The 18,827-nt window shown below is 33.0% G+C and overlaps 1 protein-coding gene across 2 annotated transcripts in view; it reads right to left on the reverse strand.

Annotated features, from left to right (window-relative positions):
• Hr51 (Hormone receptor 51) overlaps positions 1-18,827 on the reverse strand; it is a 219,104-nt gene that overhangs the window by 15,837 nt on the left and 184,440 nt on the right. For both annotated transcript variants that reach the window (XM_069817158.1, XM_069817157.1), the window contains one exon: positions 17,302-17,399. In XM_069817158.1, coding sequence (XP_069673259.1) covers positions 17,302-17,399 — 98 coding nt within the window. The remainder of the gene's footprint in view (positions 1-17,301; positions 17,400-18,827) is intronic.

Here is an 18,827-nt window from a genome sequence, read left to right on the forward strand (position 1 = left end):
AGAAAATTGTGGCATGATTTGAAAATTTTTACCAAACTAAATTGCAGTTTTCCTAATCCAAATGATTTAACTCGAGAAATATTTTTTTTCAGACGCTCCACATTTATTGAAATTACACAGGAATCATTTTCTAGATCATGGTTTCAACTTGAACGGATTGAACATTTCATCAGAACCAATTCATGAACTTTTACGTGCATCCTCGTCCTCTGATACAAAATTAGCTTACAAGTTAACTCCGTTACACTTAAGTGTCCGTGGTACCCAAAGACAAAAAGTTAGTTTGGCAGCACAATTATTTTCCAACAGAGTTGCAAAGGCTTCGAAATGGTGTGGTGAAAACGAGCTGTTGAGATCAAATGAATGGAAATAAACTTCAAAGGCAATAAAATTAACTAATGATTGGTTTGATTTATTTAATACCGTTTCTAAATTCGGTACCCACCGTGCATAGTTACGGAATAAACCTTCAAGATCAGAATATTATACTCTCATACCACAGTTAAAGTAGTAGAAGCAAACAGGAAATTACCTTATCAGGAGGAGATTCTAATAAATAATAAATCATTAACATTGTTGTATGAGGCAATGAGGTACAAGTACAAAATTGAATACATCATCACAAGAAAACTTAACCAAGATCTGGTAGAAAACTTTTTTTTTTCGGAAATTAGAAGCATGGGTAGAACAAACGTTCATCCCTCTGCTTTAGATTTTAAACATAGACTGAAGTGGTACGTACTAGGTCGAAATCCATTATCTCAGTTTTGTGAGAACAAAAACACCTCCGATTTGCTTTCGGAAGAAGAGGCATTAATAGTGGGTCCTAGTACAAGCCAATCAGAAGTCAATGATAATCTGCAGAAAGAACTATGTGCAACGGCAGAATTTCTTAAAGGCATTCTGAAACCGGTTAAATTTACCAACGATCGAGATCCTGAAGAAAATATAGGCCTCCCAGAAAAAATATATGAAATCTCTGCAAGACAGCGGATATCCCAGGAAGGATTAAAATATATTACAGGATATGCTGCATCAAAACATATGGAGCAATACCCGAATCTTGGAATTCCCACAAAATTGTCAACTTCTGCTAATCAAAAAGACTGGATTACTACAGTGTCCCGTGGAAACATAATTCTCCCTTCTAAGGATCTGCAATTGGTTGCCATGCTTGTTGAAGTATATTCTCAGATGTGCACGGAGATTCTGTTTCTCATGAGAAATTTATAATAAAAAAAGACTGTAAATTTGGTTAATTCTGCCATGAAAAACGAAGCAGAAATCAGTTCTCCTCTTCCGCCAGAAGTAATTACGACATTGGTTAGAACAAGAACATTTATTAGAATTAAAGAAATTAATAAAATAATAAAAATGTCTGGAATTTCAAAGAGAAATATTATAAAGAAAATGAAAAAGATTGCATAAGAATAAGTATTTACTTAACAGAGTGGGATTTATAATAGTGAAATTATATTATGTCGTGTGTGGAATAATAAGGTAAATAATGTAGTAGACTATATTATGTCTCCAATAGCCTGAATATATAAAAATATTTGTTTACTATAATGACAAATTATTCCAAGAAATTCATATACATATGTTATTGAAGGTTCAAAAGTATTTGAATTCATGTACAAAATAATGTATGTTATAAATAACTGTATAGATCTAAGTATGTATATATTTATTACACATTGTATTGTAATTATTATAAAACCACGTGTATATTACAGAAGGCAATATTATTAATGACACACTGCCATATCACATTGTTTCTTGAAACTTGAGTTTAATATGTAATAGATCATAATTTTATTACGTTATCATTTCAAGGTAGTTCCTATTGTACTTGAATTCATGTGTAATATAATTTGTGTGATATATGGGCCTAATTTTGTGCATATTTGTAGCATAATGTATTATAATTATTATAAAAGTACGTGTATATTACAGAAGACAATTATTAACGTTGCACTACCATATTACATTATTTCTTGACTCTTGAATTTAATTTATTGTTCACTATTTTATAATGTTATCACTTCAAGATAGACCCTATTATAGCCTATACTGTCAATATTTACTGAATACACAAACCATGAGTTTTATTTATTCATTTAAATCTATGGACGCAGATCTAACCATCAACAATCTGTTATGTTGACTGTGTCATTCGAGTGCGGCCTGCAGTAAAGGTGACGTCATGCGCAGACTGAACGAAAACACGCACAGCTTGTCCCACACCTCTACTATGTTTCCACCATGCATCTAACGATGTTGCATTCAACCGGACTATAACACATCTAGGAGGAGACACAACAAAAACAGTTTTAACGCAACGCTATGAAAGACACCATATAAACTTTTTTTAAATTATAAATCAAAATTATTATTCATTGCACTTCATATAGGCTACTATTCATGGTTTGAAACTTTCGTGGATATTTGAAAGTTAAAGTCGGGTTTATGTAAAACAAAGAGGAAGTAGTTCTACGTAGTTGGCCACTGAAATTCACTTATATTCATTGTTTACTAGACAGGGCAACAGCCAAGTTGTCAGTTTTGTACAAATATATTTGAAACGGAAAGTAGGTACTCCAAACTACATCATTTTTAACATAAAAAATTAATCGGCCACAGGCAGCTTTGAACAATAATGATAGTATGACTTTACAAGAACTGACATTCTTCAAAAGCATATGATACTGAACTTGTAAAATGTACATGTGGCAACACAGACCACGTGGGTGGGTGCAGTGTTCTCGCTTTCCTCAGATTATTTCCCATTCCCATTTCCATTTCCGTAAAACAGTTCCGGTTACGAGTTAGTAGCTAGTCTCTTCCAACACGTGTGATGCTGTAGTGTGCTCGAAAAATGCTACGAGGTTGTGAATTTCCTTGTAATTGTTAATTTGCGCAATTATTCAACAATGAATGGAAGTGAAAACATAATATATTTTGGACAATATAGGAGATTCAGTTTGCAAGAACAGATTATTGCTATACAGAAGGGAAGGCCAACCCCAACACTACCTGGTCTTACATGTATGCATGTAGGCTGATTTGTAGCACGTTTCATTCAAGAAGGTGTCATTTCGTGCTGTTAACTTCTTTCCTCCTCTTGAAAAATATGCAGGAGCCGCCACTGACTAATGAAGCGGTTAGACAGAACTAAGTCGTTCGAATTACGTAACGCTTAGCAGTGTTTATAAAAGAGAAGTTGAAAAAGTCAGAAAATACTCCGTACAAGTTCAAAAGTGCAATGCATCTCGCTACGGCGACCACTTCATTGACAAACTCGCTTCGCTAGATGGCGTGTACGCCAGGCGCTTTCAATGTGTTACATGAGGTGGCAACATCTCCTACTTTACTATTGTGCCGGTTGCAGCCGTTCTAGGCGTTACAAACTAGTCTGAATTTAAAATGTAAGTTGCGGAATATACTGTACGTATAACTCCATTGTTAAGATTATTTTGGAAATCATGATACACTAGAAAATGATATGTTATACAACAGGTTTGCAATGTTCAAGCATTTTCCTTGCACGGATTTTTCTCCTCCATTATTCTCTATTATCTCACTCCTCTTTTTACAAATTCTTCTTCTTCTTCTTCTTCTTCTTCTTCTTCTTCTTCTTCAAGCTGTAGGCTTTAAGCCCGTTGCGGCTCCTTTATTTCTTGTATCCACCTTTTTGCTGGTCGGCCGATATTCCTTTTTCCAGTGGGTACATAGTCAGTGATTATTTTCGGAATTCTATCTTGGCTCATGCGTTGTACGTGTTCCCACCATTTCTGTTTATACTCATCTACAGTTTCTAACAGGCTGTTAACTTTTAAATTGTTTCTTATTTCTTCATTTCTGATGTGATCCAGTCGAGTTACTCCTACTACACTTCGAAGAAATCGCATTTCAGCTGCCTGTAGTCGGCTTCTATCTTTCTCTTTTAAGGTCCAAGTTTCACTCGCATGTAAGCCCGTTGGGATTGCCATAACTTTATATAGTTTTATCTATGTATCTTTCCTAGTTTTATTTCGGAGTGTTCTTCTAATGGTTCCACATATATTATTAAATTTGGCAATTTCATAATCAATATCTTTTTTCATGAGTAGGCTATATGATAGATGGCAGCCAAGGAAGTTAAAAGTATTAACTTGTTGTATGATACAGTCTTCCACTACTACCTTTGATCTCTCCACCCTTTTCCCCATAAATGTCATTACTTTTGTTTTTTCTTTGGAAATAGTTAGATTCATATCTTTCGTAATTTTATATAATTCGAATAGTCCCCTTTGTAACGTATCCTCGTCACTAGCTAATATGACTTGATCATCAGCAAAGAGGAGGTTTTTTAAGAATTTTTTGTTTTTGACGTTTTCTGATATGTTGAACTTCTGCATTTGCAACTTAAATTTCCTCATTGTTTCGTCAATATAAAGATTAAAAAGTGTTGGCGACAAACTGCAGCCCTGTCTTACAAATTCTTTCTGTTGTATTTCTTTAGGCCTACTATTTTTTCCATCCATCATGGGGTCTTCCTCTTTTTCCCCTTCCGTTAGATATCCATTCCAATATTTGCCTCGGTAGTCTGTAGAGCTCCATCATCCTAACAAGTCATATCAATTTAATTGTTTACTATGGACATAATTAATTTATAGAATTTTGATTCGTCATCCTTCTGCTAATTTTCTAATTTCTTATTTTATCTAATTTTCAACATCGCACAGACCTTGTGAGAAAGTCCAGTTCTGTGGATTACAGTTTAGATTTAACTTTTGAATATAATATCCACAATTCTGCTCTATTAAGCTGTCACACTCCTAACTAATGATTAACATATTTTATATTTGTTGTTCTTATCAATGACCTTCCGTTTAAAGCTGACCATGATACGTAATTTTTATTCTTACATAGTTGAATTCCCGACATCCTTAATCAATTCTCCAGTTTCTTCAAACATTACGACATTTACTTATTCATTGCTAATTGTCATATAGTTAGCTTTATCCCTATTTATTTTTCGCCTCAATTATTATAGCCTTCTTTCAATTTTTCCATCATTGTATGTTAAATTATCATATTCATCTTGTTTTACTAACCGATGATCATCTGCAAATAATAATGTACACAGTATTCTCTCTAATCATTACACTCATACCGTTGCATTTCCGCATCCATGTTTATAACATTTTAATATGAATTTAATCCAAAGATGTGCGGAGACAAAGAGGAAGGCAGAAAATAGGAAAGATTGGAGGAAGCTGAGTTTGCAGTGAAAGACCTGCCCTTGGGCAGAATGAATGAATGATGATTTTAACTATTCTTATTTTCTCGAGTTCCCTTACATATGGTAAAATATTCGTAATGACTTACGAACACCACGAATTTAGAAAATGGGCCTAAAATTTATTTTATTTAATAGGCTTACACTCTACATTTCACATGTAAATTTAACGATTTTAACTATCCTTACTTTTCTCGAGTTTCCTTGCATATGATAAAATAGGCCTATTCGTCATTATTTACAAACAATTTAGAAAATGAGCCTAACATTTATTTAATTTAATTCACACTACATTTCACATGCAAATTTAACGATTTTAACTATCCTTACTTTTCTCGAGTTTCCTTACATATGATAAAATATTCGTCATTATTTACAAACAATTTAAAAAATGAGCCTAACATTTATTTTATTTTTAGTCCACATTTTACATGCAAATTTAACAATTTTAACTATCCTTACTTTTCTCGAGTTTCCTTATACATGATAAAATATTCCATTCTGAAGTTCGTAGTTCGAGATGACGCCGTGATCTAGTAGGCTCTGAGGATGGTGCGTGAAGCACTGAAACAGGTGTAAGCCGCACAAATCTTACATAATTAACACGAGTAAGCCCACTAGTTAATCAATTAATGATAAAATATTCGTCATTATTTACAAACAATTTGGAAAATAAGCCTAAAATTTATTTTATTTAATAGCTTGCAGTCCATAAATCAATTTCATTATTTTAAGTACCTCATTCCCTCACGCTCAAACAGTCTATGAAAACAATAGGCCTGCGTAATTAATTAGGAACAATCCGAATTCAAAAAATTATACCAAATTTATTCTCTTTAATACACTTCATGGCATATATAAATTTAATAATTTTCAGGACATCACTTTCGCTCGTACATGTCAATATATTTGTGACTATTTACAAAATAAATAATCCGAATCCCTTTCCGTTTTAACTTCAAATTGTTTATACTACAGTACGTACGTGGCGTTTTTTCAAACGAATTATAGAAAGCTTTAGGGAGGAATGGAATGGGTTCAGAAAGCGAGGTTAATTAAAAGGGAGTGACTCTTTGTTGCAGACGCGTGGTGTGAAGGAACGCGCGAGGGACGAGTGATCGATGCGCGCCGGGTTCAGCCGATCGGCCGGCAGCTCAGCTCAGCGCCCGTCATGTCAATGTCCCGGCTACAGCGGCAGGCCAGCCCTCTTACGACTTCACAGCTCCCACACTGCCAGCTCCACAACTTCTCATATTTAACATACAGTGCATGCAACGCCCAGATTGTTCAGTGACGCAATCAGGTCGATAACCTAAATTATGACGGATAATTACCGGTATAATAATAATAATAATAATAATAATAATAATAATAATCATCATCATCATCGTCATAATCATAATAACTCAATAATAATCATATTATTACTTATTTATGGCTTTTAAGCAACCCAGAGGTTCATTGCCGCCCTCACATAAGTCCGCCATCAGTCCTTATCCTGATCAAGATTAATCCAGTCTCTACCATCATATCCCACCTCCCTCAAATTCGTTTCTATATTAACCTCCCAGTCCACACCTGTGGAGTAACGGTTAGCGCGTCTAGCCGCGAAACCAGGTGGCCCGGGTTCGATTCCCGATCGGGACAAGTTACCTGGTTGAGGTTTTTTCTGGGGTTTTCCCTCAACCCAATATGAACAAATGCTGGGTAACTTTCGGTGTTGGACCCCGGACTCATTTCACCAGCATTATCGCCTTCATCTCATTCAGACGCTAAATAACCTAAGCTGTTGATAAAGCGTCGTAAAATAACCTACTAACCTTAACCTCCCATCTATGTATCGGCCTCCCCAAAGGTCTTTTTCCTTCCGGCCTTCCAACTAACACTCTATATGCATTTCTGGATTCGCCCATACGTGCTATATGCCCTGCCCATCTCAAACATCTGGATTTAATGTTCCTAATTGCGTCAGGTGAAGAATACAATACATGCAGTTCTGCATTGTGTAACTTTCTCCATTCTCCTGTAACTTCATCCCTCTTATCCCCAAATATTTTTCTAAGCACCTTATTCTCAAACACTCTTAACCTCTGTTCCTCTGTGAGAGTCCAAGTTTCACGACTATACATAATAGCCGGTAAATTATCTTTATTATTATTATTATTATTATTATTATTATTATTATTATTATCATTATTATTAGTCTATTATTTTAGACAACGCCGTTTAAGATAAATATAAAATAAATCATTTGCTATTATGATTATGTCTCGTTGCCTAACCAGAACATAGTAAGAAACGGAAATATAAAAATTTGAAATTTATCCTTTGAAGAGGTAGAAAAATAAAATATCTTGAAGCAACAGCAACAAAAACAAATATAATGACACTCGAGAGGAAATTAAAAGCAGAATTAATATGGAAAATGTTTGCTATTATTCGGTTCAAAAGTTCTTTCATCCAGTCTACTTAAAAAAAATGAAGGGATTAGGGAACGGAAGCTAGGGGCGGGTTAGGGATGACCCTTCAGCACGTCGGTCAGACTGAGGCCTATTGTGCACCCCGAATTTGGGATGGATGAGGATGAGGTATACCAGTCCACCGGCCGCATGAGACCCTCACCCGCTCCCCCGCCTTAGTCTCCCGCGTCTATGGAACTCGACTATGAAGTAAGAAAACACTGACAGTTACTTACAACATGGAGGACTGAGCACGGCAGCCAAATATACAAATTATTGTCCGATTCGTCCTAATGATTCTGACTTAGGATAAATAATCTTTGGAAATAACATGACAAAATATAATTTTTTTTTGTGCTTTCAGCCACCCTTTGTCAAGCGATGACCTATATTCCTGAATGTATTTTTTTAATGTACCATTATTATGTTTTGTGTGTCTTGTATTTTATGTTCAGAAATAAATTACATTTTGTTTGAAAAGTTTTTGCTATAATGCAAAATAAAAAACTAATCAATCATCTTTATTTCGAAGTTGCTTCTTTATTAATTTGTTTCTGATTCGTCTTATCAAGTTCTTTCAAATTCGGTGGATTTGTTGTGTCTTTACAGTTAAATGAAAGTACCAAATTTAATCTAATTAATTCATACATTAGTTCCTTAGATATTAATTTGTAGGCCTACTTATTTTAACGATAATTAAATTATGCGTAAATTCAAAACATCCCTGACGGCTTCAGAATTGTTATTGCGAATTAAAATTTTGTATGAGGACTTACATTTCATGATTAAGAAAACTACACATGGATTTTTAAATTCGACCATTGGTTAATGAGATAAAAAAAAGGTTCATAGAATTCCTAATTTTTGCTTGATAATTTTATCTCCCTTTTAAATTTTAAAAATTCATATCATGATAAGTTTCCAGCGAAGAGCTGATTGCATGCACAGGTTTCCGTACAGAGTGTTCTTAAAAAGTTTCATTCAAATCGGAGCAAATGTAAGCCGCTGGGGATATTTTTATTGACCAAAAACGTAGTTTTGAGAAAACGCAATTTTTAGAGGATGTGTTATGTTTAAAAGAGTTGCGCGTAACATTTTAAAAATTGCCGTCAAATTTCTCGAAATGGTGGGCAGAGGCTAAATATACGACAATGTTAAATAAATATATAAGGTAAAGTTTTACATAAAAAGACAAACATATTTATTTCTGCCATTTTGGCCAAAAACTCAGTCTAGTGACCCTTAACATTACAATCTTTAACGATAACATAGCAAGACAACATATTTATACGTTGGTCGATCTTCTAGGTACCTACATTTACACAAGTTCTTGTGATGTATTTGAAATAAGTCATAAATATTCACAGTAGTGGTAATTCACCAAGTTATTGGCTCTACTTAATATACAGAGTGATTCAAGAGGATTTACCGTCACTTACGGAGCTTATTTTCGAAGGCATTCTGAGCAAAAAATTGTCATATAAACATTTGTCCTAATCTCAATATTTCCAGAGTTACATTAATTTGAAGTTGTTAGTGAAAAACCTTTTTTCTTTAGTTTTAAGGGTAAAAACATGTTACAAATAGAGAATAAACTATCCAGAAGTGTCATTTCTTCAATTTCCTAGTGTTCTAAAACCAAAAATATGTTGTTAATTGCTATGTACAGATTTTGTTTTTCAATTTTTAACTAAAAATTAGATGATTCTTACGCACTTATCACAAAAATTGTTACAAATCATACGACTTTAGGAACTTGATTCTTTACAGTTTAATTATTATGAATCCTAATGTACAGTTTTAAAGAATTTACAAGATTGCCGTGATTTGTAACAATTGCTGTAATAAATGCGTAAGGAAATGTAATTTTGTAGTTAAAAATAGAAACAAATTTGTACCATGCAACTATGAGGTTCACAACACAATTTTAGCCTAAGAATATTAGCTAATTAAAGAAATCATACTTCTGAATAGTTCATTGTTTATCTGTAATATTTTTTTACCCTTAAAACTCAAGAATAATGGTATTTTACAAACAACTTTAAATAAGTGTAACTCTAAAAATATTGAGAATAGGACAAATGTTTATATGACATTTTTTGCTGAGAATGTCTTCGGAAATAAGCTCCATAAGGGACGGTAAATCCTCGTGAATCACTCTGTTTAAACAAGCACAATTTTAACATATCCACAGGAATTGTTTTGTTGTAACAGGTTCTTTAACAACGCTCTATCAATAACAAATTATCTAGTGTCTATAGGTTTGATAATAGCGAGATCATATTTTGGCGATATGAATTCGAAAATCCGCTATGATGTTAGCTGACCCTAGAAACGAACCAAACTACTCACAATCTAAATATCACAATAACACCCAACTAAAAGCATAAAGGTTTCACGCAGTTACAGAGATCTTATAAATCCCGTGTCACTTTTTGACGTGTAACGTCTTTATTTGACTTACATTAATAGAAAAAATTAAAGAATTTAGTGGCACGTTTTGTTATGCTGATGCAATTTACAATTTTGTTCCATTCATATAATTATGCAGAGAAGAACTGGAACACAATGAATCACAGATTTCTTTCTTAAAAATAGTTGGACTTAGAACAGTCTGGTTCTCAGCCATCGATATTCTAGTGAGATTTATTTTATTTTATCTGTTTTTTGTTTTATCATTTTTCCCAATAATGCCTATCAAGTTATTTCTATCATGAGAGAAATCGAGCTACTTTTTATCATAATTTTCCTTTTTCTGTATGTGTATCTAAACATTGTGTTTATTATATTCTCCGAATTTTACTATTACTTTTATATGTTATATGATTAACTCTTTCAATTATTTTCTGTAGAACTACTATATTTGGTATATTATTATTATTATTATTATTATTATTATTATTATTATTATTATTATTTACTATACTATACATTAGTGAGATCGAAACTCGAATATGCATCTGTTTGGAACTCTATTACTACTTCTGAGTCGGCAAAACTTTAAAATATTCAAAGGAAATTTATTTCATTATGTTCTTACCGATTCCTGCCTAATAGCTCTGAGTATAACTATGATAAAAAATGCGAGCATTTTAAATGTCGAAGCCTGTATGCCAGACGTCATGATCTCGATTACTTATTCTTATGTAAGGTCCTTAAAGGTGACATTAATTGTCAATCTTTCTTAAACAGTGTCAGCCTTCGTATTCCTATGAAGGACATGAGACATCACAAACTCTTCTATATTGGAAATTCTAAATCTTCCTCGCCGGTCTCCAGATGTATTAAATATGCTAACTTACATGTTGGCGATTTCGATCCATTCAATGTATAGAAGTATTAGAACATGGCAATGTCTTTGCTAATATTAATTGCATTATCTTTCTACACATTTTGGTAATACTTTTGTATGAATCAACTCCTTTCCATAAAATATAATAGTATTAATTCTTGTAAACTAATCATTGTAATCTATGTTCTTTATTTTGTTGTTATCTCTATTATGTAATGTGTACCATAGTTGTTCATTTTATTGCATTATTTGTATCACTGTGCTGGACTTTTATTGGCCTATGGCTGTTGTCCAGCACATAAATATCTATAAATAAATAAATATTATTATTATTATTATTATTATTATTATTATTATTATTATTATTACAATATAGACGTTACATACAATCCTAGAGATTTCCTCAAATTTTCTGTCACTTTTATCTGTGTCTTAGACTCTCTGTACATCAGAATTAAGAATTCTAGAAGGAAAATGTTATCTTCAGCAGGAAACAAAATTTATATAAGAAAGTGTTCCTTTTTGGATTAGGCAGTCTGAGTAAGCCTCCAGCATCAAATTCAATATCTCAGCTCTCGAACGCCGCTGCCTTTTACCATCAAATCGAACCGCGCCCTCTATAGCTGTGCTATACGTATAAAAGCTGCCGACGTCACAAGCGGATTTGGACCCGCTTTCAGAGTCGGAAGTAGAAGCAATATTGAAAGCCAGAGCGAGGCAGAGAGAGACGGAAAACTAATCTGGAGAAGACATTCCAGTCGCGATCATCACAACTCATGACCAAGTGGGACTACACGCTCTGTCCCGGGGAATGAGTGTTCCCATGAAATGATAAACTTGGACTTCGAACGCTAGCGACGATTTCTTTTGTCCGTTATAGTGCTAAATATAACAATGAAAAAAACGTATGACGTGGTCGGCCTTTGTTTCATGTACGTAACTCACCTTCCCACGCAACTAGCTATAAAACCAATGATGAAAAATTGTGTAAAAATAGCACATTGTTGCTAATCTGAGAGCGGCAGATCACAGTCTGGTGAATTTCGCGACCTTTTACCGCCGTTGGGACTTTGTTACCAAATATTTATACAAGAGCTATTCTGCTGACAAATTTTTGTTTCCTTTTTAAAATCTTGTGCTAATTATAAGGTTTCTCTACTATACGATGACGCCAATGTAGATTTAATGTATTTCATTTATTAAAGTGCCAACCAATAGCAGACAATATACGGAATGATAGATTAGAAAAATAAATAATACATATTACCACAAAGCAACTTAGTCCCTTCAGCTTAATAAACTGAGATATTTTCTCACTAAAATGTCTATAATAAATTAGTTTATTATTATTATTATTATTATTATTATTATTATTATTATTATTATTATTATTATTATTATTATTATTATTATTAAATACATTATGGCAACATCAACAGATAAGATACATATTTATGGCACTCTGTGGGAAAAAACCAACACGAAGTAGAATTTATATCAATAATAATATACCAGTATTTATCCTCTGATTGAGGTTCTGGCTGATATGTAAAGAGTCTTCCTATAAGAGTGTCCTACGTTTAACATACAGGGTCATTCACGAGGATTTACCGTCCCTTAAAGAACTCATTTCTGAAGATATTCTGAGCAAAAAAATGTCATATAAATTTTTGTCCTAATCTCAATATTTTCAGAATTAGCTAGACTAATTTGAAGTTGTTTGAAAAATACCATTATTCTCGAGTTTTAAGGGTAAAAGAATATTACAGATAAAGAATGAATTATTCAGGAGTATCATTTCTTTAATTAGCTAGTATTCTCAACCTAAAAATGTGCTATGAATTCCATAGTTACTTCGTACAGAATTTTTTTTCGATTTTTAACTACAAAATTACATTTTCTTACGCGTTTATCACAATAATTGTTACAAATCACGCCGCTCTTGTAAATTCTTTAAGTCTGTACTTTAGGATGCATAATTAAACTGTAAAGAATCAAGTTCTAAAATCGTATGATTTGTAACAATTTTTGTGATAAGTGCGTAAAAATGATGTCATTTTTAGTTAAAAATTGAAAAATAAAATCTGTGCAAAGCAATTAACAACACATTTTTTGCTTCAGAACACTAGCCAATTAAGGAAATGACACTTCTGAATAGTTAATTCTCTATTTGTAACATTTTTTATCCCTAAAACTAAAGAAAAAAGATATTTTACTAACAACTTCAAATAAGTGTAACTTCGAAAATATTGAACTTAGGACAAATGTTTATATGAAATTTTTTTGCTCGGAATGTCTTCGGAAATAAGCTCCGTAAGTGACGGTAAATCCTCGTGAGTCACCCTTTATAACAGCTGCCGTGTTTATCAAGCTATAGCAGTCATATTTTCCCCATGGTTACAGTTGTTGACAAATAATCATGGAACGTTACACCATTCCACAACGCGTAGAAATCATTGAAATTTATTATTAAAAGAAGTCATCCGTTCGTCAAGCATTATGTCAAGTATACGGTGTGCGTAAGATACCGGACTATGATAAGGGATTATTTTTGACCTCAATTGGAAGATATTGATCTCAGAAACGTCTCTTTTCGGCAAGATGGCGCCACGTGTCATACGTTTCACAGAACAGTCGATCTTTTACATAAAGATCTGGATATGAAGTTCCTTGAAATTATTTTGAAAGATCAAGTGAAAATTCATTCATTCATCATTTAAGACAATATGATCCTCATTTCTTTTTTACATGCAAAATGCCAAAATAATGTATTTAATAAATAACAGCAACCATATTGTTACCTACATAATATTGCAATTGTAAATTTGTAATAGTAATTAATGTATTACAGTCTGGTGGATGCTGACTACGAGAATTTTTATATCAATTGTATAATTTTTATGTATCTCAACAATATATACGTTAAAGGCAAAATACATTTATGTCTTGATACTGTTCAATAAAGTGAAACATATGAAGAAGAAAAAAACAGTAGACCTTTTCAGGGAAAAGTTCACAGGCTTCATCATTTCGCGTGGTGGTGATTTAACTGGCACTCGGGTTCATGTGATTTAACGCCGCTGGATTACTTCTTATGAGGTTATGTTAAATAACGGGTTTATGTCAACAAGCAAGAAACAGTTAATGGCCTAAGGAACAATATCATGTGCGTTATTCGTGAAATTGAGCCTGGTTTAAGTTTGTCTGTTATTGAAAATTGGAAGACCCATATACGGGCAACGAAGCCGCGGCGGCCATTTAACTGACGTTCTATTCCATACGTAATGGAATTAAATGTGCTTGAAATAATAGTGATTAAAAAATAAACCCCTTTTGTTTATACAATTTACTTTATTTTAAAATTGTGACGCTCTTATTGGAAGACTCTTTACATCTATTATCAGGCAGTATATCTCACTTGACATATGTATCCAAGAAGAACAATTATTTTATTGTTTGTACGCATCTGAAGTCTGACTAGTGAAATATGTAGCTAGTCGGCATTGTATACAATGGAGGAGGAAAGGAACTGGCCACTCTAACCCATTATTTCCTGGCCTAGTTGCCTCATAAGTGGTGCCTTCTTGGTATCACTTGTGAGGTCCAGACCTGTCTTCGGACAGTTGAATAAACAATAACAATATACTCGAGAGAAGAAATAATTTTTGTTACGTTGGTCAGAATCTGTCCAGGCCTGTTCTTGAAGAAATAGACAAACCAGACAAAACAAACACATACACCAGAACTACAGAAACAAAGAAAAACGCCGACTTATTTATTAAAAATAAGTGAAGCTGCTCCATTTTGGAGTTGCAATGCTTGTACAGCTTACTAACCAATTAATTTAAATTTAATAATAATTTCCATTAAATAATAAGTTAAAGATGTATACAAAAATCTGTCTTATTATTCCATAATGAAATAATAGTGGACTGTTTATTGTCCACGTAATGTGAAAATTTATTACTTTTATGGCATCGATTAAAATGTTTTTACAAATAGAGTTCTACATCTAAACCAAAGTCTTTGAAAAATTGGTAAACAGTATCAGAGCCCGTCCCTCTTGATCCGAAAACTTCAAAACTTCATTAATAAATTTTCTGAACAAGATAGCCTAGCCAAGTTTTTACGTTATGAATAAAGGTGATAATTTTCTTTGGACTGTAATGCTCAATTGAAAGGCTCAGAGCCAAAGGCGGCCAACCCATAATTTTGTATTGTTCATTATTAAGCCTTTTTTCAAAACTACACATCGTTGTTATAGATTCATGATATTTTTTGTATTTATTCAATGTAGACCAATTAAAATAAATTGTGAAACCAATCATTTTTGTCAGGATCCTCTTAATATCAACTCTTATTTACTCATTTTGTAATTGTGGGTTAGTAGCCTTTGGCTTTGAACCCTTCAATTGAAATACTCCGTGCTTACTTTCCGAAATAAAACATATAACATTATCCCCATCAGGTTTCCTCTCGTAAATGACAGATGATACTTTTTGTAATAACACCTTTTCTCTTTCTCTTTTGCTGTATTGCAGTTTCAAAGAAACAAGATAGCAGACCTGACAACCAAACGTATATCCTTTCTTTTGATCCTGTTAGATAGCATGCCAAGTCTCGTAGCGCGTGGATTTGCATAGTTGGACAAACACTTTGAATTGTAGTATAGATCAATCACACGAAACTTGACGTAAATGACAACAGACTTACATCAAAGTCAAACTAAGCGAAATGAAGTCAGCTTTTTTATGACTTTTGTCACACACATGGGGCTCATTTACCCATAATATCTCATAGTATTGCTTTAATATCACGAAGCATACTGCATGCATACATTTTTATTATTAGTTACATCACCTTTAAGAAGGAGTGAGATTGTAGCTTATGTTAGTAGCTAACGCATGTTTAATCGCACAATTAGCCTATCAAGACATTATCTCTATAACATAGTTATAATCATTTTCTCTGTTTTAAATAAAATTCCATAATCTCATCAAGTGATCTACAATCTGCACCACAAAATTATGCAAGAATAAAATAAAATAGGTCTATTTATTTCACAAATGATAAGGGAGCAATTATATACTGTAGGCCTACATTAAAAAATCTTGCATTATGTAAATGAATAATATAACTTTAAACAACTCAAACCCATACACACAAATTTCCTAAATATATTACCAATTTAACCATCATAAACAATAAATCACAGATTAAATGCACATTGCACATAACATATTTCATATGGACTACAAATACAAATTTTCGACAAAAATGTACAAACACATCTTGCAAACGAGTTTTCATTTACAAATAATCACATAAAGTTAATGATTCATATAAGAAACTTAGACACGACTTCCAACTGCGAATGTAAAATTCAAAATAAATTGACGTTTACAAGTAAGTGAAAGCTCGTAGATTGTGTTTTTTAATTCATCTATTTTAATATTCAAGTTTTAATCTTTTATCTTAAATAATTTTATATGATTACATCACAGTTAAAATATCATATATATGAGGTTATTGTATTGAAAACTGTAAGTAGGCTATCTGATGATGCCACAAAGAGTGGCGAAAAAGTTCATACAAGAAATATGAAAACTATGTAATATATAAAGGTTTTACTTTATGATATAATTGATAAGTCATTGACGGAAATCTAACAAACCATTTATTTGAATATTAGCAGCTAAAGTTTAGTATCTGTTTTTATTACAGTAAGGAAGCAAACTTTACGATTTCCATACGAGCTTATGTGTGTATACCATGTATAGCTATGTGTGTATGTTTAATTGTAATTATCTACTTGTAATTCAGATTAAGCTGTTTTTTTCTCAACACGCGTTATAGTAGACATGTTATGTTTTGGAAGTGACCTAGGCCTACTCATATGCAGAATATTATTCTAATTTATTCAGAAGTAGGCAATCATCCCTAGAGAGGTAAAATATCCAACTTCATGCTTTGAAGCATATTGGAGACAGAAGGGTAGAACTCTCATGCTTTCCTAACCTCAGCACTAGAAGGAAGTGCTGTTATCACGTTCATCACCAAGCTCCGGTCGTCTTTACTCGCTGGAAAAGGTTCGTTACTCAATTTTATAGAAGACTCAACGTATTCTAGAGCCTTTCTGCTCTTCCTCGCCTTGGGCTGGACATAAAACCCGTTTTTTATGTGGCTCTACCGACAGAGCCAACACGACTGATTTAAATATCCTATAATAAGTACGAAATGTTCTATAAAAATCTAAGATCACTTACCATCGTCCGCTTCTTGTTTGGGTGGAAGTTCTATGGGTGACGTCAGCATACCAGTGTGGTACCTCGGCGAGAGACCCATAGCGAGGGAAACAGGAGGTCTGGAATAAAACGCCAGAGCATACTCATAGATTTGTATAATGCAATTATTATCATACTTATGAAACTTAGAGTGTATTCGAGAGGTTAATAGGCTTTTCCCGCCATATTTTTAAATGAAGTCATGCAATTTAGCGGAAAATGCAGCAAACTGACGTTTCATAAATTATATTCACTTTAAAATCAAGAACGGCTATATGCGTCGATTTAAACCACTAAAATATTTACAATACATTCGGTGAGTTAAGTAAACGAAAACAATGTGGATGGAGTAAGAAAATATAAAGTTTGCAATGAAATTTGATACTCCATACTAAGGTATGTTGAGGTAAGAAATCACACGGTAAAGGCAAAGTATCATCATCATCATCATCATCATCATCATCAGCAGCAGCAGCAGCAGCAGCAGCAGCAGCACTTCACGGTTTCCTGTTTCGGTCTGTCAACTAGCTGACATAGATTCTTTCCATCTTTTGGAACGTCCAAAATTCTTTCTTCCTGCTGATTTGCATTTAAAAGTATTTAAAGCGGCGGTTTCCAAGAGCCACGGATCCGACGCCACGTGCGTGAAATTCTGTAGACGCTTGCGGTGTAATATAGTGTCGACTGCTTTTTGTAACAACATGTCATTGCGTCGTTGTAAGTCTAAGATGGCTGACAACATGGATCTAGCAGTTATTTCTTTGTTAGAACATGAGTCAGACATAGAGGAAATAATAATAATAATAATAATAATAATAATAATAATAATAATAATAATAATGTATCTATGTAGCCTAAATACATTTACCATTTTCAGCACTGATGTTTTAAATAGTAACATTGTGTTACCTTTAGTACTCTTTGTTTTATCCATGTTAGCCATTAAATTATAGTATTATTATTCTAATCTAGTTATTTACTGTATTGACAGCTGCGATAAGTACACTTTATTGTGTAAAAGAAATATGCTTGTGTTAATTATATCATAATAAACTTGTAGAGATTCAAAGAGTTATCATTATATGACCTCGCATAAAAGGTCTATCTGATTTAATACAAAAATCGATGAAAAAGCAATGTGACAAAAATCCAACTTGAGGTTAATACTATAGATCTGTATTTTATTTTAAATTAATCATCAGCATTTCTGACTACATGAGGAAATATATTTCTTTAGTTTTGTGCCAAATTAAATAGGCAGAATAACCTATCAAAATATGCAATACGCAGTAAATATTAAGTTACAGTAAATATAATAGGTTTTTCTATTTTAATGTCATGTTTTTATAATTATTATTATTATTCGATAAACTATATAAAATTGAGCAATTCCGTTTTAAATGTATCAATGTTTCATCCATATCGTTACTGAACTCAGATGCCATTTTTTAACAATCCCGCTGTCAGATGCCAGTTCAAATGCCGGCTATTCAAGCGATCAGTGACGC

The sequence above is a fragment of the Periplaneta americana genome, chromosome 17, assembly GCF_040183065.1.
Source record: "Periplaneta americana isolate PAMFEO1 chromosome 17, P.americana_PAMFEO1_priV1, whole genome shotgun sequence".
In the NCBI taxonomy this organism is placed as follows: domain Eukaryota; kingdom Metazoa; phylum Arthropoda; class Insecta; order Blattodea; family Blattidae; genus Periplaneta; species Periplaneta americana.